The following is a 25,418-nucleotide window of genomic DNA, read 5'->3' on the forward strand; positions in this document are numbered from 1 at the left end:
TGATTACCAGATTTTTTTTTTTTTCATTTTCTTTGAAGTTAGACATCAAAATATCTCTTCTCTTCTCTGTTCTATTTTGTAACAGAGGAGCAGTTTTCCTGTTTACATTTCCCAACAATGAAATCTACTTTCACTCAAGAATCCATTGTACACAAGCTTTTATTGAATTTATCGCCCCTTTATCACCGTCCACTCTCTTTGTTAATAAAACCCATCTCTTGCTCTAAACTCCGTTCTGTGCCACACGTTAGAAATCAGCGTACATTTTTCTGAATTTGGTGAGAGCCCCTGCTCTCGTCAGACAGAAGCTCAGCTGTAAGCACAAGATAGGAGCCCTTTTCGCCGGAAAGTTCCAGCCGCTCGCTTGTTGAGTCTAAAAAGCTCTGACTGTTGAGAGGCCGTCTTGTTTTCTTCTGGCCAGAGGGCCTCCACAGGAGGTGAAGTCATAAACATGGCTGGGAAAGTGGAACTGGCAGAAGTGAGGAACTCTGTGTGAATCTCCCTACAAAGACACATGACTTCACAACACCTGTCAGCACGAGTGCAGACTAAATAGGCCAATGTGTGGCTTTCTCTTTACCAACACTGTTTCTATTAAGCAGGATTGTTGTGCACATTAAGCACAGGGATTTAAGTTCAACCTAATTTCCTCCAGCTTTTGTTTTGAAGGGAACTCTGGCAACTCGGCTATATTTTGCATGCAAATAACTATAATTCATGACCTACAGACGTGTTCTCAAACTAAATATGTTACTGCGCAAATATAACGGGTGGAATAATGCATTAAACCTTCAGGTTCTTTATAGTTCATTGTCACGCACTATAAATTGTTAAAGAAAATAAAAACATTGACTTTATTTTTAACTAAAGAAATTCAGAAAATGGGCCCAAGTTTCTATTTCCAACTAATTGTGACATTTTTAACACCTCAGAAGCATTTTAAAAGGCATTAACATGTTTTTTTCAGTTGAGCAGACACTGGAGCAGTAATTGGGAACTCGTGGCCTTGGAACTGAGCTTCTAATAATGAGACATGGCTCTTGTTGTGTTGAGGATATTAATAATGTACAAAAAAATTCAGGAGCCGGTGTTGGACACTCCTGGATAATTAATGTTCACTCTCCAACTTGACACCAGTTGATTCGGTAGGTGAAGGAGTGTGTTAAATTTTTAATCGTGCCACCGTGCAACTTGGAGAGTGTTTCAGTCGCTCCCTGTTTTAGGTGGAAAGGTTGCTGGGGTATTTTGTCCCTGTTTGATCTAATAACTATGCCTGATATTAGCAAAAATAAAAAAAGCACCTGCCCACTTGCTACCTGTTTTAGAAAAAGCTATACTACTGAATTATAATGCAATGGCAGGAAATGTGATTGTAAAAACAAAAATCTCTATTTACGTTGTACATGTAGTGTTAGGAGACCTGATTTAAGGACTGTTGGTAGCTTGTAAGACAGAGTCATTTTCCATAGTGAATCATACCCTGTACCAACATGAGCTGAAAGGCCACTCATCGAGGAAGAAGCCATTACTCAGAAAGAAAGGTAAAAAAAAAAAATCATTTGGAGTTTGGGACAGAAGCTTTCATTTTTGGAGAAACGTCTTGCGCTCTCATGAAACTGAAGTGGAACTGTGGCCATATTGCCCATTGTCAAATTTGGAGAACCGTTGTAAACCTGGAAACACCGTCCCAACCGGGATGGCAGCATAATGTTGTGAGGCTGCTTTGCAGCAAGAGGAACTGGTATAGCTCATAAGAACATTATGTGGAAATATTGAAGCAACATCTAAACATATATCAGGTAGGAAGTTGAATCTTGGTCTTCCAATAAATAATAACCCTAAACATGAAGTCAAAGTGGTCATTAAGTAGCTTAAGGACAATAAAGTCAATGTTTTGGTGTGGCGATCACAAAACCCTGATCTCGTATAGAGAATTTGTGGTAAGAGCTTGTTAAGGTGTGTGTGCAAACGAGGTGACAAGTTTGGTCGGATTTATCTTCAGACAGCGAGAAAAAGCAGGGAACTGCAGCAGCCAGTACAATCTCTGTCTCATTGAGAAATGAATTGTAAAGGATGACAGATATATTTTTAGAGAGAACTCTTATTCACTAAGTAATGAAATTATGCTTGACATGTTGCATGCAAGTACTCTTCCATACATCGTGTCATTTGGCTATCAACTGTACTTTACAAGTGAGCTTAAGCGCTGCTACGACTGTCGGGATTTTATGTTTTCGACATATGCACTTTGATTTTTTCTTTTCTTCAGTTTTTCATAGAAAAGCCACATTTGTTTATTTGTTCTGATCAGCACTGCTTTTCAGTTGTTTCATCATTTTGAGTTGCTTCTAACGAAACTCAACACTTTGCTTCACAGATGTTTCATGGTAAATGTGACATGAATGAGTATTTCTGCTGAATTGCTGCAGGCTTTTTAATATGAAGCAGATGGAAGAGGGAGTTTGCATTACCAGCAAAGGCCAGATTGGAGTAAATTAGTAAACACTCAGGAATCTTTTGAAAGTATGAAAATGATTTCAGAATAAAAGCTTTATTGGTTCACAGTCTGAGCCTTTTGGACAATATTGCACACAACTACTGTCTTGTTGTGCGACTAGTCAAACCCTTATTGTTTGGTGTTTTTTTGGTTGTGGGTTGTGTCTTTTTTTGATATAATCTTTGTCTAAAAGTACAAAGATGAACTTGAAGATCTAATTTCCCTCTTAATGACTTTTTGACATTTGTAAGCTGAGCTAACAAGTCGCGATTGACAAGAACGCCAGTAAGCAAAGCTGTCATGAAGATGAAACATCCGAGAATCGATCTCTGGATGTATTTCACCTGCTGCATCATTTGTAATAAAAAGCATAAGGCCAATTTAGGAAAAAGCAGGTGTTTTACTTTAAAATTGCTTAATATCCACTAGCCGACTTGTCCCCTTGAGGAGAGGAGACAGCAGAAATATCAACTGCACAGCCTGGCCTGACTGCCTATTTTTCACCTCACTCATTCTCAGTACTGCTGCCAGAGGCTTTTTTTTTTTTTAAGGTGCTATTGCTGATAAGATGACAAGATTTATAAGTAGTGATACGTTGCTCGTTGGTTGTGCTGGAGGGCAAGTTTTTAGGGTAATGACAGAACTGGAGCAACATTGTAAAAGCAGCACCACAGCTGCTGATTGACAAAATACTAAAAAATATACACAGTCTAAACACCAGGAATTGTGGACATTTTCACTAATAAACTGATTCTAAACCCAGATTTCTTAAAAAAATAAAGAATAAAGAGGTATACAGGGCTGCGACAATTCCTCAAAGAACTCTTGGCTCAATTCTTTATGTCATTTAACTTTGTATTATTCTCCCCCACACCCCTAAGCAGTTATGTGTTTTACAGATGATCGTTTTATCGTTGCACACCTTCTCTTTACATTACCTGTGACTAAGAGATATTGAAGCTCATAAGGGAAAAAAAATAATACAAAACCTTTTCAGTTCAGGTCTGTTTGAAAAAAAGAGAATCAAACAATTTCTATAGTAAACAGAGTTAACTTAACGTAACATTTTTAGTTTGAAGCTGCATATTCCTTTAGTACTAAAACCACAATAAAATGGAACCTGGTGTAGTGAGAGAGGACAATAAAAAAACAAATAAAAAAAAGAATGGCACGATGAGGGTAAAATTGAGTTTGAAAGTACATAGAACAAACAGCGAGTTTTAGGTTATTCTTTCTTTATATAAACATTTCTTTTCATTCTTTCAATCACAACCTCTAGTTTCATTGGTGAATCGTGCAACCTCCCATTTTAAGAATGCGCTTGAACCAACATGCACAATAAAATACTGTTGTAAAACTAATATTATTCAATATTATGGAACACAGTACTTCAATACATGTTCCCAACAAAGCTTAAAATGGGCACATATAACTTTTCAACATCCTGAACTGGCTGTAAATAAAAGGCTGGATTAGGTTCGTTCTGAACAAAAAAAACAATATGGTGAAAGGTGGACACATCTTTTCAAGAACAAACTAATTTATCAGATGATTTGATCATTCCAGGATATTTTCGATAGATTGCTCAATTACTAAAATACCCTATAGCTAAGTAGCAAAGACCCACTGTGAATTGCAAAAACAACCATAGCATTAAAAAATAGGTAAAGACTATAAGGACTGAACAATTTGAAGTAATGTAAACTCCAGGGTCAGTCATGTGTGTGCGGTGTTTGCACATCTGTAATTGCACGCGCACGCACTCTTCATGCATCATGAATCTCATTGGGTTCCAGTCCGAGTTTCCTCGGGGCAGTGGTGTTTTTTTTGGTTGTGGCGGCTTGATGCATGCCAGGAACAAGGTTGTTTTGTTTGGGGGAACATGATGAATTAAAGAGCGATCGGTGAACGACGCCGTTGCATCCATTTCCCAACAGCAGCCTTTCACCTCTCACATGTAGCCCATTGCTCATAGACAAACCCATCTGTTTCTCCATTCCCAGGGTAAGGCCAGCCTTGACAGAGCTGCCGAGACACTATTTCACAAGTGTCTTATGTGGGAAGACACAGATGGTTTTTCTGTTGTCCCCTATCTGTCAAAATCTCTGTCTTGGTGTTTCTCCGTCGCCTTAGACTCGTATTAGAATACCTTTCTTGCTGAATCGTATTCCTCATATTTACTCTGTCACTTTCCCATCTCTAGTTCCCTTTCTTCCCCTTCCCTGCCCCCCCATCCCTTTATCCACCCTCCTCATTTTTAAAAGCCACATGCTCCCAGCCCGTCTGGCTCAGTTGCTCCCTGCCAATGAAGGGCTTTTTATTGGGCTGAGATTGAGTGCAGCCAAGCAGGGCCTGGCTATAGTGCTGATGCTGGGGCCAGTCTCACAGTCCCCCCCACCCCTTTCCTAGCCCCCAACCCCCCTCCTGACTGCACAGCCCACTCCACATGCCTGTTCTGGTTTGGCCCTTTCGCCCAGAAGGAGATTACTTGTCTCTGCTGCCCTTAATTGCCGACAGTAGCAGAAAAGAGCCAAGGAGAGAGGAGAGAGGGAACAGTGTTGGTTTGTTGTGCTGTTAGCTGACAAGCTTGGGCTCTTGCTGTCAAATCTTTCCTCTGGTTCAGTCCCTTTTATTAAGATCTATGTTGTTATTATTAGATCTCAGCACATAGATCTCAGCAGTTGTGATAAAGCACTCCGAGAGTAAATTGTGCAATATATAAAACAGACGGCCAATGTGTTACGAAAGCAAAGCTGACAAACGATAACGCTCAGTCCATTACATTATCGTAAAAACAGTAGCTAGTTCTCTTTCTTTCCTCTTTTCATGCTCTTAAAGTCACTGATATTGCCCAGGGGCTTTCTTCCAGCAGCTAGTGCTTTGGCACCCTTTTACTTTTTTTTTTTTCCCTCAAATGATCATTATATCACTTTTAGTTATTTTTGAATCCCCTCGGGGTTAAACAAAGCAAATTAAATAGCTGGATATTAATTAAACTGGGACTATTTGAAGAGACTGTTATAGTTTCTATTTTTACCAAATTAAATTTTGCAGGTTGGTTTCACCTAACTGGACTCATGTTGTGCCTATTCTGTGAAGTACATTTAAAATATTTTTAAATATTTTTTGACCGCTATAATCCAATATATCTGACAATCCGTATTTCAATGTTTTGCTTTTTGCGGCGCATGGCTATTTGTAGTTATAATTTTACTACCTGCATATGTGTATGAGTATTTTGAAACATGAATGAGCAGCATGTGGTCTTCTTTGTCAGAAAGCAGAGTTATTCAGAATAGAGGTTTGGTCCATTCTCTACCATATAGTGGATTTGTACATATTCCAAACACGTTTGACATTTATGTAACGTGTCGACTCACCTTCTCTTGTATCCAGTCAACTAGTTGATTTGATGCATGTAGAATATGATATTTATAGATGAGAGGTAACAGAATGAAAACAGTCAAATTGGAAAAATTCAAACCGGAACATTCACATAATTGAATGAAGATGATAATTTTCCTTATTGTTCTGCATTTACAGAAGGCAACTACTGTACACTTGTTTACAGACCTGTCACCTCCTTCAGTTTTTTTTTGGTTTCTAGTTTCATGTTTTGAATGCACTGTAAAAAAAAAAAAAAAAAAAAAAGGTTACTCATAGGTCTATTTTTGTTCTATTTAAATCTACTCAAGTATTTATTTGCATATTAATTCAGTAAACTTTGGAATACATAAAAAACATTTTAAATTAAACAAAAATTCTTTTTTATCTTTTTATATAAACTATAGAACTACCTTATTTCCCTTGAGCTGAGCTAATTTGCTGCTGTCACTAGCTTTAAATTCAACATACATATGCTGCAGTTTTAATATTCCTCCCATTTTACCATTGGCAAGAGAGCAAATAAGCACATTTCCCACATTGTCACAGCAAAGCAAATGTGGGAACAGCACTCTTGCTTGAATGCAAGACTGATGGCTGCATTTATCATCTGTTGGCACACTGGCAAGGTTAAAGTGTGCTTGTATCTACTTTCTGAAAGCAGCTTGGACCGCAGCCATGCGGCAGACATGCATTTCTATGTTGAACATTAGCCAAATGTCAGAGGAGTTTATGAGCAAGCAGAACCTTTTTGTCTCGCAGTTGTCCGGCTTCAAAAGGAAAGTAAATTGGAAGCATTTAGCTTGTAAAACAGCGTTCACACTGAGGCAGTTTAATGCAGCTGACTTAAATTGTTGAGCACATTTGTCCTTTTTTGCACAGAATGCCCCAAAGCTGTGTTCCTGCCTGACTTAACGCACTAACAGGCAGACACATCAATGTTTTTGCTCCCCTGCTGCGTTTTTGTATAAGTCAAAATAATCGATTTCATATTATTACTTTTTTTCTTCCACAACAAACAAATTAAATTGAATGTGTAAACAAGCCCACTCCTACTTTATTAGAGCCTTTTTGATGAATATGGAGGGCTTGAGAAAACCTCTTTGTCACACAACCACAATATTTCGTGCCCTTTTGATTAACAGGGAATGGAAACAATTAGGTGGTGGAGGCAGTGAGGCAAAGCAACACATTCAACAGCTTTAAATGCTAATTAGCTAATGGAGGATGAAGGAGCAAGCAACTGGCAGGGTCTCACATGAACACACTCCAGCTCTGGATGCAGCTTTACTTGTTCCATGAAAACTGAACGGAGCTACCACCATTTTGTTTCCTTGAGGAACCACTAACAACCCAGCCATCTTGTGTACCGAGTGATTTGTTTATAATGATCCTAAATGAGGCCAATGACTCCATGAAGAGCTTGGTGTCGAATCTTTCCTGTTACTTTTGTGGCGCATTTGTCTTGGGAACTCTAATCTGGAGATTATGTGGGGAAAATCAGTGAGATTTGCTAATTGTCGCGCTAATGACAACACAAGTCGACAACGATGCTTCATTCCATTGTATGCCTTCAAGCATTGAAGGAACATGTTGACACAGGGATATTGTGCTCTGTGTCCCACCGGTTTAACATGAACTGTCAGAGGGGCTAAAAATAGTTCACTATGTTTTTATATGTGATGAGGGCATATGGCGTTGTCAAAAGTCCAGCCTTTTTTTTTATTATTTCTGACTGGGAACCTGAAAGATCTGACTTCTCAGTATAAATAGACCGCACCAGTGGGATTGTTGTGAAGCTACTCACTGGTGGCTCTACAAACATTACAAGAGCATCTTCACTCACTGTAGGCTACTTATTTATTGACAAACAGACAATGAGGGCTGCTAATAAATTGTATATATCTGGACCTTTCATAAAATTTTATATGCCTAGTAGCCATATTAGATATTGAACTAGAGACAGTCTGACTTTTCTTCAGCATTTATTTGTGTTCTTGTATTTCCAGCTGGAAGCTTGGAAAAATCAATTTCCAAATAAAACATCTCATCTATTCCAACTGTGGTCTTGCTTGTGGTGTATGATATTTCTATGAGACCATGTTGCTCTCACTTGGATTTGGTACATTTTTTGTTCTATCACAACATCTGCTGTGATTGACGCTCCTGGTAAAGAGGAGTAAAAAGCCTTCCTCTGAATTATTTTTGGATCATCAGTGGTTTATAGATGCCACCTTTTGGTGCAGTTCTCCAAAAAGTGAACTTTTACATCTCCTGTCATCTGCTTTGTCATCGTTGGTGGCAAGATCAATCTGGGTCCTCATACAAACCCGTTTGTCGCAGGTTTAGGTTTTTAGTTACTGGTATGACTGTAGACATGGGCAAGTGTAGGGAAGTAGCTACTTTCAGGAAAGTCCAGAGAAATTTGAATACACAGAAAATTGTTTTTCCCATTTCGAACTGGGCCTCTTATGTAATATTGATAAGCCAGGGAAACTGGAAGTCATCGATTAATAAGTAAAACAATTCCTAGATACATTTTAATCTTTTTAAAAACTGAACAAAAAGTTAAGTCAATTCTTTTGTTCTTTTGTTGCACATGTTTTGGTAGGAATTGTTGGAGATGCCAATATTTGTGCCTCTGGCATTTTTGTAATTAAAAAACACTTGCTATTTGCTGTGGGATGTTTTCCACACTGAATAAATGTATTCAAGTTTGCATTTTTGGCTTAACGAAACACATATTTTATGGATTTCTCCACATCTTTCATTGCATTAATTGAGTGATTGTGTTGTACAGCCATAAATATAAGCCACTTTTCAGTCATGAAACATGTGACATTGTTTAACAGTGTGTTAAATTGCCAAGCGTCTGTTTTGGTATCTTTTATCGTAATGTTCTTTGAAGCCTCACGCAGACATGGCAGCACATTTGCAGAAAGAGCAGCATGCTTGCGTGATATTTCTCATCTGGTGAGTGAGAGGAAGAAAGGCAGACTGAGTGCTGTGTTAAAATGTTATGATAACAAGGAAGTGGACTCGTTTCTTGTGCTCCCAGTGGAATAGATGGATTTTGAAACTTCAATTGGGTACACAGTGATCTTGCTGAGATGCATAAACACTGAATAACAAAACATGAATTACAGACTCTTGTTTAATTTTTTTATTTGCTTCAAAATGTCTGCTTGATTTTTACATAATAAAGTGCCTTTTAGATTTAGAAATTATAAAGAATTTAACGACGAATGAATTTGTTTGTTGTATTAGAAAGCGGAGAGAGGCTTTCTGTCTTGTTTGGTAAATCTATTATGCTCTTTTTGTTCTTCTACTGTATTTTGTCTGACAACTTATGATCCGTTGTTTACTTTGGTTAAATGGGCAACATTTATTTCTGCCTGATATGAAATTATCTCAAGTGTAACAGTTTGTAAAACAAGCTTTAAAAATCGGTCTCTACATCACAAAACCTCTATAAACTGTTGTTTTACTGATTCCCCAGTGGAAAGTAGTTTTTTTTTTTTTTTTTTGTCAGCCTGTATTTGCAGTTAGTCTAAATGGCTAGAAAAGTACTCCCAGCTCAATTTAGTGCTTGTCTAAATAAAATGAAGGGATTTAAGCAACAAATTACTTTGGGGAAATGAAATGGTTTTACACATATTTCTATAACAAAAACTATTTAAACAAGAGACTAAAAGATTCTCCTTCTGGTATTTTTCTGTTTAAGAAAATCAGACGGTTTTCCATGTACATTAACCTCAAGTAGACCTCGGGGAGCAGCAGTAAATTTGATTGTAAAATTAGATTCAAGTGCTTTTCTAGTGCGACAACAGGCACCAGGTGTTAGCGGGCATCCTCTTTGATTCTGTCTTTCACAACAGGTTATTAGAAGCGTTTTAAAGTACGGTGAAAGATTTATTAGAAACCTGAAGGGACAGTATAATCATCAGGATGAAAACGGGGAAATCTTAAGCACAGAATTACATCTACAAACAAACATTACATCATAGGGAAAGTTCCACCAATAAATAAAAGTCCTTGAACAAGACCATATTAAATGGACACGATCAGAAAAAATGATGCATCATAAATTATTTTAGAAAAAGATGTAGAAAAAAGAGAATTTAACCATCAACCATCAGGAAGTTGTTGAGGATCTTCATAACATAACATTGCTGCAGAAAGAAACGAGCCACAAATATAATACATTTACACACAACACCTTCACTGTGTGAATGGCCTTGTTTCAGAAACAGGAATAGCTGTATGGTTCATGTTGGTCGTATGACTTTATTGTTATTATCTTACCATGATGGTGGCTTAAGCTCGAGCAGGAGTTGACCAGCAGAGCAGTGTGAGGATTAGTGTCAGCAGCTCAAACAATAAGATTAGTTCATATAAACGGATGAAGTAATTAGGATCACAGATGAGCCCATCTGAGGTCAGTGTGTTTAAAAACAAGTGTAGATGCAGTGAATGGCGGGTGTGCGTCATTACTTTAACTACATGCTGATGTTGCAGTTTGATGCTAAATCACTAGCACACACATAAAACGGATCAGAGCTGATGATATTCTGCAGCATTAACAACATTCATCCTAACGAATTAATTATGGGTGTTCAATTGTATGTGTAGTTTAGAAAAAAAAATGTAACTAAATTATTAAGACTGCACAATAGTTATAAAGAACATGTTATGTGCAATAATGTTGGTGAATGTTGTGATGACGATATGGTTTGCAACTTGATAACCTCTTTCTGGGTTGAATAAATAAGCACGTATATTAAACATTAAGTAGTTTATTGATACATTGAAAAATTTATTTCAGTTTCAACAGCATGTTCTAGTTACATCTCAATATCTTTAGCACACCAACTTAAATTCCCTTCTTAACCATTTTCTGCTGCATACAATAAAAAAGGCAAGTATCATCACAGATTATGGGCATTGAGAGCCCAAATGTAGTCCACTTATAATTAGCTGATATTTTTAGTGCAGGCCAAGGAGTTCTTTGTGATGCATTTTGCAGCCCACCTTTTATGTGTTAATATTATGTTAGAATAACTATGATTGGAAAAGTGATGCTAATCACATAATAAAAACATGGTCCAGTGGATGGAAGGTATTCTAGAGTCCAACATGAGACCATCACATTGGTCCTGACTAAAACTGGGTCATGTAACTGGACCATAATCCTAAGCATAGCAGCAAATCTACAACAGAGTAACTGGAAAAGAAAATAATCAAGGTGCATGAAGACACAAACTTCTATAAACTTGAACAGCGTGACAAGTGAAGAAGAAAGGCAGTGAAGAAGAAAGGCCCACAGACACCAGCTTATAGCTGAAATCCACAAATACTTTAGATACTCTCTAAAAACGCTCATCACTGCCCATCTTAATAATTCACATACCAAATATAATTTAAAATGCATTAGTAAACACAGTGGAAACACTCTTGGCACTACCACAGAAGGTAACATCCATAGTCTTCCTCATCTTCCCTCTTCAATCGGCGCCAAGAAAAACAAATGGCACTCCTGGACTGGCTGCTCTGCAAACGCCAGCCAATAGTGTGTGAAGTAGCATTGATCTAGGTATTTCAGTTTTCAAAGCTGCCTTTTTTTTTGAGTATTTTAGCTTATGCTCTTGGGAAAAATCTGCAAATAATTTGGAGTTGCATTCCACGGAAATATCTCTAAATACTAAGTCACGAATAGGCGGCGGTCCACTTTATCTTCATGTAATTCTTGCTGTTTCAGGTTTGACAACCTTTCTGAATTATAGGATGTACTTTTTTTTTTCTTTTCCCCATAACCATAAACTGTCTCAGCCATATAGCGACACTGATAATGGGGAAGGTTGGATTTCATAGCCTTGTTTAAACAGAAACTAAAGCCCCTTTACATTTCAGTGCTTTATGTATTTTAAAGGTATTGTGGGTCTTTAACCTTAGCTTTTAAATTCTTCTTTCATTTTTGTTTCATTTATGCTTTTTGGTTTTTACACTCGAGGTCAGGTTTAAGTCATTTTAGAAGCTGAGAAAAGCTGGATTATTTCTAGGTTCAACCTCGGCTCATTAAAAGACACATTAAAACTCACAACTTCCACTATTATTTAGCATTCCTCAAAACGGCTAAAGTTTTCCTCCAGTAATGATCAGATGAATTTTCTATCCGTGAGCTCCAGTTTAATTTAAATTGCAATGTCATTTTGCCATTGAAGGATGTAATCAAGAGCCTCCACTCGGATCCTGAGCTGTGCTTAATGACGCTTTGAGTCTTTACATATTTTATCACTCACCATCTTATTAGACTCAAGTTGACATGGGCTTTAGTCAGAAATAAGCGTCGCTGTCATCTCTCCCCAGTTTGTCAAGAGACCCTACAAATGGGCTGCAGACTCTGTTGATTTCTTGTAAAAGCTGCAGATTTGTCACAACCCTTCAGTGCTTTCTTTTTGTGTGTGGGAGATAGAGAGGCTGGGAGAGTAAGAGGTTGGGGGAGGGGGAAAAAGAAAAAAAAAAAAAGCGTGCTGTCACGAAAAGAGCCGCTTCCTGGCTGGCTAGATGCAATCATGGGCACTATCTGATAGTGCTGGCGGAAATTGGATGAGCTGAGAGCCGTTGGCTGCCAGTGATGGAAAAGATGACTCCTTTGTCACTGTGTCAGTCAATTCCCTACTCTCACCTGAGAGACCAATCAATAACACGAGGATAGAGAGGTTTTCTCTTGCCTCTTGCGCTCTGTGTGCTGTGGGCTGGTGTCAATTATGAGCTGTAAAACACCTTCTTATTCACAGGAATGTGTTATGGCATCCCACACGGCTTTGCAGAAATATCTTCGATTACCATGAATGACATGCATTTCTGTGGACGACGATTTCTAAACATTCGGACGTCTTTGCGGTTTTCATCTCGGTGATGGATCAATGTGCAAACATTGCTTTTATGGCCCAACCAGCTTTATTAATGCGAGTCTACGCCCTGAAATATGTTTGAAAGTGTAATTCACACAACACCACATCTGAGAAAGTCTTTGATTGCCTCAGATTTGGATGCTGCTTGTTATATATTTTGTGTCATCTTTATAGCTCACCAGGGCGACAGCTGCTCCCTTCAGCAACTGCATCATTAGTTGTGCAATTACAGAGCCTAAGACCCAGCAAGACTCATAGCTATCATATGCTTTCAGGCATAGAGTATTAGATCAGGCATGGAGGACATTTAGCATAATATAGGCAAATAAAGAGGAATCACTGGATGATTTAGGACTGTTTGGAATCAACAGATTTTCAGTGTTGGCATATGTAAATCTGGATGTGACACTCCTTTGTGAAAGTGGAGCTAAACCGTTTCTATTTATCCTCCATCACTTCTGCAGTGCCCTGGTACCTGTGAGGAGTCTGCTTCGCCATTCGTCTTCATCTGCAATAACCCCCAGGAGCTGCTCGTAAAATTCCCCATGAAAGGGAAGCACAAGATCTGTAAGTTCTCTCCTCCTTTCATGTCAGAGCAAAAAAAAAAAAAAACAGGAGTGGCTGACATTAGCCTGAGCCAGCTCAAATGTCCTCATTTCTGTTCATCTGCATTCAACGTCTTCATCTCTACGCTCACACGTATACCAATGTGGAAACGCTATGATAATGCATAGTACAGTTCCAGATTAGTATGTTTTCATGAATAAAACAAAAGTCTACATAAACCTCCTCACAAGCACACACACATTTCTATAGATTCTCTCTGGGCACAGAATGTTAAGACAGGATTTTGCTGTCAGGTTGCCTGGGGGACAAGCCAGGCCTGGGTGTGCAATTCTGTTGCTGGAATTGTGTGATTTATAATAGGACTCCAACACATTTTCCCTCTGCTGCCATAGCTGGCTCTGCAATATGATGTACCTGCAAGCTCTTTTGTTAATATTTCAAAACCCTCTAAAGACTTGAGAGGATTGTTTATGCAGCTGTGTCTCGTTCATATGTGTTCAGATCGATGGAGAATATGTTTGAGAAGCTCCAGGTAAAATGTAGCAGGCCCTGGACTAAACTACACAAAGCACTCTTGTCTATTTTCTTGTGAATTGTTATTTTTTTTCTTTTTTTTTTTTATGATTTAGAGTTTTACAAAAACACCAACTAAAATCTCAAGTTGTAGGTAAATATTTTACTGTCAAGTAGTAAAAAAAAGATTGCTGATCTGAAAGAAAAATACAGTTGCAGTCAGATCTCCGTTTGCTTTACTGTCACAGTGTGACATTTGTCAGCAAAACCACATCTGAAGTGAAATATTTTCTAACTGCCTTTTATGTCTAAACTTGTGTTTTTAAATTTGTTTAGAGTAACAGGTTGTCACATTATTACAGATTCCCTGACGCTGGAGCAGATCAGCATGGGGAAATCTCTAACTAGATTTCCTGCACATTTACATCATCGAGATTGATTGCAACCTGTGTTTTCTTTGTTTGCGGCTAGATCAGTAAAAATGGCTGTGTTGTAAACTGTCAAAGTACGTATATATGAGAAATTCATTTCCTCATTAGCTGCAATCTGGTTCTATTCCTGTTTTCTCTCTTGAGATTCCAGCTCTTCTAGTTAAAAGTGAAAACCACAATGATTATTCATTTCTTGGAAAAAATCTTTCATTTTATATAATTCAGACAAATTGGTCAACGGGTCTGTTCACAATAGTTTTCCTGTATCATTGCCCTGTGTGTGTTTATTCTTCATCCAGTTATAGAAACTCCAGTATCAACATTTGTCACATTACATAAACACTGTTTTTTTTTTTTTTTACTTTGACTTGCCTTGGGTTACTTGAGTTGCCTTTTCCCTCTACTTTCTAGTGTATAATATTAGCACTTGAGCATAGCAAGTGTGTGCAGCTTTTATACAGTTATAATCATACTTTTATGATTCATCATAAGAGTATGATGAATCATATTTTTATATGATTCATATTTTTATATGATTCATCATGGCTTAGGGGAAAATCTTCAAATCGGACTAATAATACATATTTACTGGCCCATTGATGTTTTCTGCAACTGACAACAAAAAAAAAGCAACATTTGATCAGAGTTCTAAAAGCTTTATGTAATTTTTGGTTTGATGATTTTTGGGTAACCAGTTATAATAGAATGCATTAGACTTAATAGCCAAGATATAATATTTTTGGCACAATTGTGATCATTTTAAGACTGTTGCAGTAAGAAACATATTTCTTATTCTGCAAATGTGGAGCAAAGTAACTTTGCAATATTTAGATACAATTGAATCACAGAGATTTTTCAAAAACATGCTTTCATTCAATTTCTAACAATTATTTCCTTATTACAACTAAGAGAGTGAGAGCCCCTTGCACTGTGCAGGAAAGTGTTTATCTAGTAATTAGCTGCATTACATATCTACTAACTCAAATTCAAAGTCCAGTTTGAGCAAGAGCAGCATCGATTAAATTATTTCACATATTGAGACAAGCTTTTATAACTTAAGTGCCTGATGTCGCTAATTGGCTTCTTACTACATTTAGTCAGGTAGTAAGGAAAGTTTGTTCATAAAGAGCTTTCACAGCAACAGTTCACATTAATTATAGTATTATTCAAAAAACTAACAAACTAGTTTGGTACCTGGTTGACATGCAAATCAATATTTTATCTGATCAGATATCAATTCTAGAAGTGTTGAACTGCCAGAATTAGGAAATGAATACTGGAGGCATGTCATGTTAAAATGAGAGTTTCTGGTTATAAAGAGACAAGTTTTTGTTGTGGTTTTTTTTTAAGCTTAAATTCATTATACATTATAGTCATTATAATAGTCATTATTCATTATAGTTTGACATCTGTTGTTGACCATCTAAAAGATAAGACAATAAAATTACTTAGTAAAATTACAAATTTTAGTTTCATGTCATTACATTTTTCATTCTTCACAAACATTTGCACCAAAGAGATATTTTAGACTTGGTAGGACTATCAATGTTACCAAAGATGCAGTAACATTTGAATGCCACTGTATGTGTGTATTCCCATGCAATAAATAGCTTTTATCTCCACACATTCCCCTCTGTACGTTTTAGTCTGGATTGTGGATTGGCCATCTTGACCTACATGCACCTACACCATCCAGCCTGCCTTCTTCTTCTATCACCAGCTAGCTTTTCACTATCTCAGTTTCTTGATCTCTCACCCTCTCTTCCACCCCATTCTCTCAGCATCTCACGGGTCAAGGCATTGCCTCTCATTTCCTCGTGAGGGTTTAGCACAAGTTATTTTTCCCCCTGCTGGAGCTGCTTACATGGATAAGATCCACTTGCTTCTGGCAATTCCAACAATCTCATACTTAACAGTATGCTGAAGAAGAAATGGTTCAATTTCTTCCGGCAATTATTACTCCTCTGAAATAGAAATAATTATGGTTGCTTTTTATTTTTGTTTGAGACCTTCATATGATGATGATCATCTATTCCTGTTTTCTCTCTTGAGATTCCAGCTCTTCTAGCTAAAAGTGAAAACCACAATGATTATTCATTTCTTGGAAAAAATCTTTCATTTTATATAATTCAGACAAATTGGTCAACGGGTCTGTTTACAATAGTTTTCCTGTATCATTGCCCTACTTTGCAACAAAAAACTGTGTTGCTAAGCTAATTAATTTTTTCATTACGAGGAAAATGATAAATATTAGTTGGTAATTCACTGAAATGAACCTTCTTGCAAGAAAATATTGGCTAATCAAAAAATTACCATAAAATCTTTCCAGCAAATGTTGATCTTGCCCATTAAAATGGGAGCAACGCAGCCATCAACTCAAGAATTGCTGCCTTTTTTTAATTAGATCTGTGGTTTGCATCTGAATCAACAGAAAAAAAATAGATGGCATCTCAGGACTCCTGGTCTGCTTGATGGCAGAACAAGAGAAACATGAGCCTTGTGCATTGGGTTTGCTTGCAACAGATGCCCTCAGACCTATAAAGATAAATATCTCAGGAGCTCAGAGGTACATGGAAAACTCTTGGCACTTTGTCGAGATTGAAGGTGGAAACTTTCCAGCAGTTCTTTTCCCATTAGCGGGATGTGACTAATCTGCAGAAATGTTCACAAGAATATCAGGACACAGGTAATACCACCTTAACCTTTCATTGTGACAGATGAGCCATGTTTTGCTTTTTGCTGGCCATAAGAACACTGATAATTATTGTATGTACTGTGATTATATTACGTAAAAAAATTATTTTACCGCTGGCGCTACGTCACCCTTCTTCATTTACCCTAGAAATGCCCTGTTGTGCATATTTAGTAATCTATGAAAATTCTTTCCATCTTGCTTACTTTCTTTCTCTCTCCAGTTTTTGGTTTTTCCAAGTCTCATACTCAAGACTTCCCATGTGTGGGATTATCTGCCGTAAAGCAATTTCCCTTTTTAAAATAGAGATGGTAGCTGTGTTTCCATTGACCATATAATTGCACAATTTGACATTTAGTGGAAATATTAAAAGTTGCTTAAAGGAATTTTGAAAAAACTTGTTTTTCGATTAAACGTTTTGGCACTAAGATGAGGTAGTTTTTTGACTGCCTCGAAATTGGTTTATTTAACAAAACTGCAATGGAAACACTTTTTTCTCATCACACAAGTCACATGATCAACAACCGTATGTTTCCACTGGCGCAAACCACAAAGGAAAACAGGAAGTAGTTGTTACTTATCGCATGAACAAAATTATTCGCATTTGATTTTAATTACGTTTCTTATTTAATAGAAACACCTTAATTGCGAAATTGCGTTGCTTCAACATTAGCGGAATATAGAGAGTTTTACGTACATTTGTAATGGAAACGCAACTAGTGTGTAACTTCAACATGAAAAGTATGTGGAATCCCTAAACATACTGCATTATTTTATAATACAGTCCCATTTGTATATATGTCCCATTCGACAAAAAAAAAAAATGTAACACTGCTTCTTATTCTATCTCCAGCCAGTCAGCTCTAGAGATAAAAAGCCAGGCAACGCTAGAATCTATCTCAGGTTGATCAGTCATTACCCTGTGGTGAAGTCTGTGACATTTAAAATGACGTACAACCAAAGCTCTCTGAACATTATGGTTCATCTTCCCAGCCTTTGAATATATGTTTCTGTGTGTGTATATGTGCGCTTTTGTGTGAACTGAAGGCCATTCTGGGTGTTGAAAGCTAATTGGCTTTCTGCCATGACCACACATTTTCTTTTACTCTTTCTTACTGCTTGACTTCGCTCGCTTGTTTTAACACTCTGACATTATCGGTATGAAGTGACTGTGCACACTCAGCAAGAACACTGCGCCCCAAATCATTTACTTAGCAAATAGTTATTATATTACCTGGCACAATGTATTGTCCAGTATTAAGTAGGCAACCTAAGTAAATTATAAACTCTTAATTATAATCCCCAGCAGGCCATAACAGCTCTTCCACCATGTGATGAAAAAATGAGGTCAGGAAACGGTTCATTATGTTAAACCATGCAGAGATCACTGATGGGCCATCTACTGAAACACAGACCAGCTGGATACTTCACAGTTGCAGTTGGTTTAAAAACTAAAGTAAGATTTCAATAAAAGATTGTAAAGAGTCAGAGACAGTGCAAACCATGAAATGCATTGCGCAGCACCGAATGCTGCTATGATTCTGTGAACCCAGAAGTGTTTAAACTGGGACAAATAAACATTATGCATGGACTGGTATTAAGCTGTTAACTAAGTGTCATCATTGACCTCACTTTTATAACGTGTACTGATGGTGCGTTCACATAAAACACGTGTGCACTTTGAATGCAGACACTTGACATTTTTGCCCTACACCTAGCGCTTCATGCGTCAGGTGCGTCTGGTTTACATTCAAAGTCTATCCATGAAAATCGTTCTCGCTGTTGTTTTCCGTTGCCAGCATATTGGTCAGATGTGCTTGATGCTCAAAACTCTCCAAACGCTTCAAATTGTGCCACACTAGAAGCATGAAACAAGTCACCACAGGTCATCGACACGCCTCAACATAGACTTTGAATGTAAACCAGACTGATGCTCAAAACATGTTTGGTGGGAACGCACCATAAGAAGACACAATGGTAATGGGAGGCGGCAGGGGACCAGAACAGCTAAATAGCTGAATTCCACTAATACTTGAGACGCAAACGCTTGTAACTGCATATTATAATAGCTCAAACACAAAATACACCTTAATAAGCATTACTACGCACAGTGGAAACAGCTTTGGCACTGCTGCAGAAGATAACACCTACTTGGGTATCAAAGAAAACCAGTGCTGGTCCTGGATTGGCTGCTTTGCAAACACCAGCCAATCCACCAATAACGTGTCAAGTAACACTGTACCAGCTTTCCAACCTGCATTTGCTTTTAAACTCTTCAGACAGACAAGTTTTCAATGAATAATTCAGAGTTAGTTCCACAGAAAAATCAATGAACAGGTGAATCTGCAAATACTGAACCACTAGCAGGTGGCAGTGACTTTATTACTTCCAAGCATGAAGTCCGTATGGAAAGTGAAGTGCTCCAAGAGTTAATCTGCTAGCTCAGCTTGGAATAAAAAAAAATTAAACTCTTATACAAGCACCCTTAAATTAACGAGACAGAATCCCTGAATTGATCTGAGGTATGCAACAGCTGAGGTTAAATCCATAAACTTCAGACTAGATTTAATCTGTTCAAGCCGTCTAATGCCTTTTGTTCCCATAAGAATACATGCTATACACGATCGTAGCCAAAAGACCAAGAAGCAATCCTCCAACCATTGGTTGGCGTCAAAGTGCTGGCTCATCGTACTGAAAACGATTCCCCGGTTTAAGCCATGTGGTTTGCATTGGTTCCAAAGGCATTCATAGACTTTAATGATTCTATAGAAACAAAGAAGATTCTTTCACTTGAGCTGAACATGTAGACTTTCCCCAAAAATAACCCGCATGCGTTTCATAGAGGGTGTAAATTAGGGGGAAGTGTTATAGAAACAAAACAAGTTCTTTGGAGAGAGTAATAAATTCTACCTCCTCAGTTTTAGGGGAAACTCATAACTTACCGTACATTAACACTTTTAACTCAGTGAGCTCTTTGTGCCTCACCACCTTATCTTTCCTTGTTAAGATTAGTCACACTGATGGGTCTGTTGCAAATACAAAGTGCTGCCTTTTGTTAAGGTGTCAAACTACAAGGAAGAAAATTGTGGCTATAATTAGGGCGCCGAGATGTTCAACTTGAGCAGCAGGTCTTAAAGGGATCTTTTTTTTTTTTTTTACTAGTCTCAATCTAATTTCTTGAATCATTGTCTTTAGTGGTTACTTGCAAGAAACCATTTATTCATTTCTAATGTTTTTGTTAAAAAAAGGCTGAAAGGTTTTGTGTTTTTTACCATTTTTCTCCGTCATGTTAAAACTAACTTTTTTAAAGGAATTCATTTTTAATAACATGTTACTGCTAATACAAATTAAAAAAAAAGGGTGAGACTTTTAAGACATAAATCTTATACAGATCAAGTACTGAGAGTATTTTTTATTTTCTTTTAGATTTTTTTTTTGACTATTTCATAATGTTTATCTTACAAATCCAAATATGGACTCCCAATAAAATCCTAATAAACCTTGACTATTATTCTCCTTTTGGTGTTTAATTGTTTTACTGCATTGCTTTTTACTCGTTAGTGATTAGCACCAGGAATTTAAACGTGCATAATACAGTGTTCACTCATATCAGCACATAATAACCACTTGTTTATCTCCGTCATTCCCCCTCGGTGAGCAGTATTAAACACGCAGACCAATGAAATTCATTGCAAAACACGTCGGCCTTAATTAGGGAATTGATTCACGGCCTGTATTTACCTGTTTCACTGTAACAACCACGTGCCCAGGGACCAATGAGTCTATGTCACAATTAGACGAGTCACTTTGTTTGCTTTGCATTCAGCATTATAATCCTTGTACACATACCACTCCCCGCTCTCTTTTGCAATCTGATTTGCATTTTCCATGCATACATTACAGAGCTGTTGCAATATGTATGGCTTTTTTCCCTCAGGTTGCACAACATATGGAAATAGCTCAATATATGCCCTGTGAAAATATTGCTGTTTGAATCCGATTCTTGTAACCATCAACTGCGCCGTTGCCGTCTGATTACCACCTTTTTTATTTTTTAATGTGTGAAATTAAAGCACCATGGGATTGCAAATAAAGGAACCCAATCACCTAACAAATGTCCACCTTTCTTCTTGAGGTGAGCATGTTTTTTCTTTCTCTCTCTCTCTCTCTGTTTCCCCCGTATTCTCTTCTGTCATCCAGTGCTGGGAGACAGAACAAGGTTAGATCGACGGAAGTCCTTTTTTTGGTTATTTATTCATGGATCTTCCATTTAATATTCATGCCTTTTGCAGGACTGTCTGGGTGCAGCTGAGAATTTGCTGCCTCGGAGGCAGGAGAGGCCTGAAAATCGGGTTTCAGCTCCAGTGAGCCCAGCGGACGAAGGGGGAAAAAAAAGAGAGAGAGGGAACGAGAGAGTGAGGTTTCATGTGTTCCCTAGTAAATGAGAGGCAGGCCTTGAAGGTGACAGGCTGTGTTTATTACTGATCTGTCAGCCGGTTAATGGGGAGAGGAGAGAAGAGGAGAGAGCTGAGCTGTTGAGCACACAGGTATGGGAGCCAGGAAGAGCCCCAAGCAATAAACTTCCACATACTTGATCTGCGTGTCCTCACAGCCGCGGTGACAGAACTCCTGCATGCTAAATCAGCAGCTGTAAAAATAACACTGTATTCTGTGGCACTGCTGTAAAAGGGCCATTTTTTAGCTAACAAAGACTGACAGTGAATCATTCATAGTCCCTCTATGTTGCTAACCCCAAATGGCAAGTGTGGATGCTTTTCAGTTTTTGTTTGTCTTTCAGTTATCATTTATTCATCTTCTGTTTAGTTTTGTGGGAATATTTTTTTCTCAGCGTCTATGTTCAAATTTGGAGTTATTTAATTATATAAAGGGTTGATTAGGCTGACAAGATTCACAAAACCTTCAACAACTTTTAGAAACGGAGATGGAAATAGCTTGAAATACTTACGAGGCAGAACTTTAAAAGATTCAATCTTTAAAAGATATAACTTATTAAACTATGTTTTTTATGTATGTTTTTTACATATTTATTAAAAGTGTCACCATGTCGTGACAGTAAGTTATGAGATAGATAATCTGGAAAAGATCCAGCTCCTCAACCTCCTCTTAGTGCTGCTATTGCCATCTGAAGAAATGCACCGCTCCCGGTCAAAAACAACCAATCAGAGCCAGGAGGGAAGACTTTTGCGTTGCCAATCATTCTTGTGTACACGTGGTTAAATGAGCCAACAGCAGAGAAGCAACTCATCATTCGAGGAAAACCGTTTCTCCACTGTCATCACTGTGTTGTGGAGAACCTGCTCTAGCATAGCAGAGAGCAAGGGAGACTGTGTGAACAGCGTGTACACGATGGTGATTGACAGCACTAACACCGCCTCCTGGCTCTGATTGGTTGTTTCTGACAGAACAGTGTATTTGTGCACGTCAGCAAGTCCGTAAGGCAGAGGAGCTTGTTTTTTTTTTGTTTTGTTTTGTTTTGTTTTGTTTTTTCTCAGAAAATATCCATCTCACATTATACTAGCCCAACACAGTAATAGTTTTGATCAAATACGTAAAAAACAAAAATGAAGAAAATTCCAAAAATCTACATACTACAGCTGGAAGTGGGATACTGTTTTTTGCTGTCATGTTTTGCAAAATATACCTTAAACTTGAACACAGTCTAGTTTTGGAGCTCTTGCAGAACAGACTCAAAATGTGCTGCTGTGAAAGGGAGACGACTTTGGAGAAACTGAGTTGTCAGACTGATGTAAGCGTCTTATATTTATAATAAGTAAAAGTGTTGTACTTTCACTTACAACACTCTTACTTTCATGTTTCAAACTGTTGTTCGATCAGTGACACAATGACACAATATTTCCACGCATGTAATCAAGGTTGGCCAAGCAGAGACCTCCCCAACATGTGCACTTAAAATGAGCAAAGTCTACATGTTTTACCATGATTTAATGAGACCTTCTGCTTCCGACCACCTCCACCACAGCATTTTACGGATGGCTGGCAAAGCAATTTTGATCTATGGATGTTGCCATAGGACTTCAGTTACTGCGTCGAGGTTAATATAAAGAGTCGAGCTTAAGAAATATTTCTGAGTATTTAAATAAGTGATGATGTTATTTTAAGCTTGTGCATATAATCATTTGTTTGTCTTTAAAAGATTTTTATGCAAGATGTTAACATCTGGCATGCAGACTCTGCTGTGATCTTCATGTGGCATTACTTTAAACATGCCAGCTATCTTGCCATAAATTTGTGGTGATACACTTCAGTGTGCGGTTGTGCTTACATGCAGGTTTTGTCATAGCATGTTGGGTATTTTCCTTTTTTGTTGTTGCTTTACAGTTTCATTATATTTTCATATGGAGGCAATGGAATGACAGCCTCCATATGAGGCTTCATTTTTCCTCCTTTATAGGGAAGGAAAAGATAAACATCACACAAAACCACTTAAATCATCCCAGAATTGAACAACTGCACTGCTTGACTTAGCTTTTGTGAAATAAATCATTTGATTTAATATTCCATGTTTTCTCTTAGATTTTTTATTTTTTTTTCTAGAAAAACAGCATGGCCATTGCATGGCCGGAGCATACATACTGATGAGCCATACATCTGGAAACTTTCCATAAGGAATTGCAATATTTCTTAAGGAAGCATTGTACAAAGTCATCTCTTGGGAAGGCTAAGTACTTGCAATGAGCAGGTAATAATGGGAGCTGGTGGAAAAACACCACAAGCATGAAGGATCACCTAAAAATGTCTCCAGGGCCTGATCTATAGTTTGCTGCTCCATGCAGCTTATTTCTACACGCCAGGCCACAGATCTTTCATACCCAAAGAAAATGGAAAAAACCTTGATATTACGTTCAAAGTAAATGATAAATCTGGAAGAAAAATGACTTAATCAGCCTGGAATCTTTGTCATCATCTGGTCTGGCATCCAATTATCGACCTGGGGCAAAGAAAAACTCCTTTCGGTAAACTCTCTGTCACTTTTAGGGCTCAAACTACACACCACAAATTCCCTTGTGTCGTTATTTATTAAACAGAGACTGAGCCTAAGTGGGAAAGAGCACTCCTACATTTGTTCAAAATTCATAAAGCTCTGGAATTTAAAGGGATACGCTTTGTATCTTTTCTATTTATGTGGCAGGAATGGAAATGTGGCAGGAATTTCTTAAGTCTTTTTCTTTTTTAAGATTGCATAGCCATGACACAGGCATGCGTTGCCTGAGAGATTTGGTGCATTTGATTGCGCTTGAGCTCAGGTTTTATCAGCTGCCCTTGGTAATGAAACCTCGTGGCTCTCTGACTCACACAGGGGTGAAAAGGCTGTGTAAAGAAATCGCTCCATGTTGTAGCAATAGATTTTTCTCTACTTATCTTAGCCCACAGGATTGTTGCCCTTTATCAGCAGCTATTACGTAAACCGTATCAATCAGTGTTTGTCGTACCGCTGCAAGTCAAGTTTAAAGCATGAGAGCATCCTTTCTGGAAAAGGCACATGTTTATTGAGTCAATACTTGTTAAGATGCAGTTGTTGAAAATTGACGTGAATCCATGTCGCATATCTGATCTTGCTTGTAAATCAGCTATAAAACTGTAAGAGTTCTGCGTAGTTTGAGGTAAAGATCTGTCCTGAATCCCAAAATGCTGGCTTGAGATTTGCTTTGAGGTCGCTTTCATCTGTTTTATAGATCGCCGTGATCCAGATTCAGACTTTTTATCACTAATATTATGTCTACCCTCTGTTTTCTGTTTTCATTATGCCACATTTCTCTCTCTTGCCCGTTTCAAATATAGCTTCCTTCTCTTTAGTCTTTGTCTTTTCATCCTGTCAGTGTAATCTATCTCTGCCTATGCCGAGGGGGGCATACAGACAGATGTGTTTTACAATGTGATCAATGTTCTTGATTAGTGATAGATTACTCCCATTTCTGTGGTTTTACACGTGTGTGTGTGTGTGTGTGTGTGTGTGTGTGTGTGTGTGTGTGTGCGCGCGTGTGTGTGTGTGTGCGTGTGTGTGCGCGCGCGCGCGTACGCTCTGCTGATTGGAAGACGTCCTCTCATGAGCGCGTTTGCTTTGCAGCCTTGATTTTGTTCATTTGTTAGGCCAGGATGCAAGAATCAATAGGTGGATTATTTGCACAGTGCGAGTCGCCCATCAAGGTGAGGATGTTAAACTAGCCATGGCCAATGAGTCACTTGTGCTATTTTAAAAGTGCGAGTGGATGTTTTTCACACCCACCTGTCAAGTGAATTTCACACTGAAGCCAGAAATGTCATAAAAAATGAGCTCCTTGCTTAACAAGACAGGCACTCTGGTTTTTATAAATGCATGTCTAGCTTACAAATACTATATTTTTGTGACTGGTTGGTGGTCAGGTTACAATTTTTTTTTT

The 25,418-nt window shown here is 38.0% G+C and overlaps 1 protein-coding gene across 1 annotated transcript in view; it reads left to right on the forward strand.

Moving 5' to 3' along the window:
* trip4 (thyroid hormone receptor interactor 4) overlaps positions 1-25,418 on the forward strand; it is an 80,190-nt gene that overhangs the window by 17,491 nt on the left and 37,281 nt on the right. The window contains exon 12 of the mRNA XM_007548983.2: positions 13,260-13,362. Within this exon, the coding sequence (XP_007549045.1) occupies positions 13,260-13,362 (103 nt within the window). The remainder of the gene's footprint in view (positions 1-13,259; positions 13,363-25,418) is intronic.

This window comes from Poecilia formosa, unplaced genomic scaffold (assembly GCF_000485575.1).
Source record: "Poecilia formosa unplaced genomic scaffold, Poecilia_formosa-5.1.2 Scaffold29, whole genome shotgun sequence".
NCBI classification, from domain to species: Eukaryota; Metazoa; Chordata; class Actinopteri; order Cyprinodontiformes; family Poeciliidae; genus Poecilia; species Poecilia formosa.